Here is a 2,251-nt window from a genome sequence, read left to right as displayed (position 1 = left end):
TGTAAGGATTTTTGTTTCATTGTTAAAAACACATGAGAATATACACATGTAAGCACATATCCAACGTTAGATCAAAATAAACCAAGGTCTTCTTTATATAGTAATTTATGCTTAAATAAATACTTTATTAGCCTGCTCACTCCTTACATGAGTTTGAACATTTACATAAGAAACAAAGTAGAGTCTTTATAAGCAGTTTACATTCAGCTCTAAATTTAGCATTAAACCCATTATATATTAAAGGATTCAGAACGCTACTTAAGAAATAAGTTCGTAAGAAGAGATGATAAAACACTTTGCCGACGATAGAAGCGTTCTCGTAAAAAAACACCTTAATATTACTAAGTCTCGTGATAGATATAACACAGTAAGGCACGAATGAAATTATAAACACCATTGTCACAACAAATAGTGTTGTAGTGGTTTTCCCCGTTCTATACCGACGTCCTGTGACGTAACTTCCGCTCGAGGTTGAAAACGTCTGACTAAATGCCGACGGTCTAGGGCTAAGGGACAGCGTCGGGCTGCGACTTGGTCGTGCCGGTTTCAATTGATTAACATTTTGAGAATTTTCTGTTGTGTTTCTCCTTAAATTCTCCACACTGTTATATTGTTTTGTGTTAAAACTATTGGATCTCCATATAAATCTTCCTTTCTTACATTTCCCGTTTTTTAACATTAAATTATCAGTCAGATATAGATCCTCACATACACTAGAATTAGACATGGCACTCGGCCTTCTGATTGGTCCAAATCTGTTTATCCCGTTCTTGTCCTTGCTTTGATGAGCCATGATATGACGACCTATGATGAAATAGAGAACCGCTAAAATTGTATCATATACTAAGTTAGAGCACAAAACATACCAAGCAAATATTGTCGTGTATATTGAACCCAAGTACTCGTCTGCATACAGACACGTTTTTTGTTCTGTTTTGTATGGATGGGTAAAGGTCCCATATAAAAAAAGCGCCGGCCATCCTGTGGTGAATGCCAGAATTACAGCTCCGGCACTTATTAGTTTCGCTGTTCGAATTTTCATTGGTCGCATTTTCGACCAATAGCAGATTCCCATAAGCCTGTCCCATCCTATGCCAACCAGAACTGTGGCAGAGGCACTATTCATGCTAAATGTTAAAAATCTCGATACTTTACACAAAACTGGATGGTCAAAGTTGTGGAAGTTTGCCAGAAGAGCTATCTCTGTTGGAAGTGAGACTAGGTTGTTAATGAGATCAAATACAGCAAGTGCTAGAATGAAGACACGCGAAGTTTTTTTGGTCCATTTGAAGTAGTATATATAGCAAACGAATACATTCCCAGGCACACCAATAACGAACAATATACAAATATACACCATTACAGGTATCAGATGGTAGTTATGTAAATCCTCGAACGTAGCAGTTCTTTCAGATGCATTGGTGACGTTGCTAACAGGATATGACGTCATAGGTGGAATGTCGGGATATTCTGAGTACGAAATGGTACCATTACTGATATCTTGTAACGACAAGTGTGATTTCGATGTTACCATGATTCACCTTTAAGTCGTCAAACTCTCTGGACCTGCAACAATTTAAACACACATTTTTTCTTAGTTTACCTCGATCCGAAGCAGTTTATCTCCAAAGATTTTTTTGCAGAGTTTTGTTATCTTTATATGCAATAGCATTTATGATAAATTCTAGTTGCAGAAAACTTTCTGACATAAATATGTCTAGCATGGCGTCCAGATTTAGATCCTATAACACACTGTAAACTATCGTTTGTCAGGATCAACGGCCGAATACTGGAGAAATCGTAGCTGTTTGGAATATATCATAGTTATACACAATCAACTCAACCATTCACCCTGCGACTTCCGCAATCATGGTGTTGTGAAAGCCTTGCTTTGATTGGTCGACTCTTGTCATCACCGTCCAGTATCCTGATGTATTACATCACAATCGTATCAATCGGGTTCTGGTAAATATTGTAATCTCTAAACCCAATCATTAATGAGGAAGGTACTATCTGTGTCGTTTATTGACAAATCTGTCTCGGACAGCACGCGATGATACAGCTTTCATTCTGCCCTATATATGTCTGACCTGAAATAGAAAAGAATATATATGACAGAATATATTGATTTGTACAGGACTTCAGGATTTTCAGACCATATTTGTTTATTGGTAACATATCTGCCTTCCTCGTTTACGTAGTGATAAATTGAGTTGCAGATTGGTTCTGATAGATGTGAATATGATCTATC

The 2,251-nt window shown here is 37.2% G+C and overlaps 1 protein-coding gene across 1 annotated transcript; it reads right to left on the bottom strand.

Annotated features, from left to right (window-relative positions):
• Positions 1-1,548, bottom strand: LOC132564031 (uncharacterized). Its single transcript, XM_060228781.1, has one exon. It carries the CDS (start codon positions 1,532-1,534, stop codon positions 137-139), a length of 1,398 nt encoding a protein of 465 aa, XP_060084764.1. The 5' UTR covers positions 1,535-1,548; the 3' UTR covers positions 1-136.
• Positions 1,549-2,251: the final 703 nt, after the last annotated feature.

This window comes from Ylistrum balloti, unplaced genomic scaffold (assembly GCF_031769215.1).
Source record: "Ylistrum balloti isolate Yb309-2 unplaced genomic scaffold, AGI_CSIRO_Ybal_v1 Utg371984, whole genome shotgun sequence".
NCBI lineage: Eukaryota > Metazoa > Mollusca > Bivalvia > Pectinida > Pectinidae > Ylistrum > Ylistrum balloti.
This window is presented reverse-complemented; position numbering and strand designations above follow the sequence as displayed.

Coding starts and splice junctions, on each gene's coding strand:
- LOC132564031 (XM_060228781.1), bottom strand. CDS start 1,534: ATGGTAACATCGAAATCACACTTGTCGTTACAAGATATCAGTAATGGT.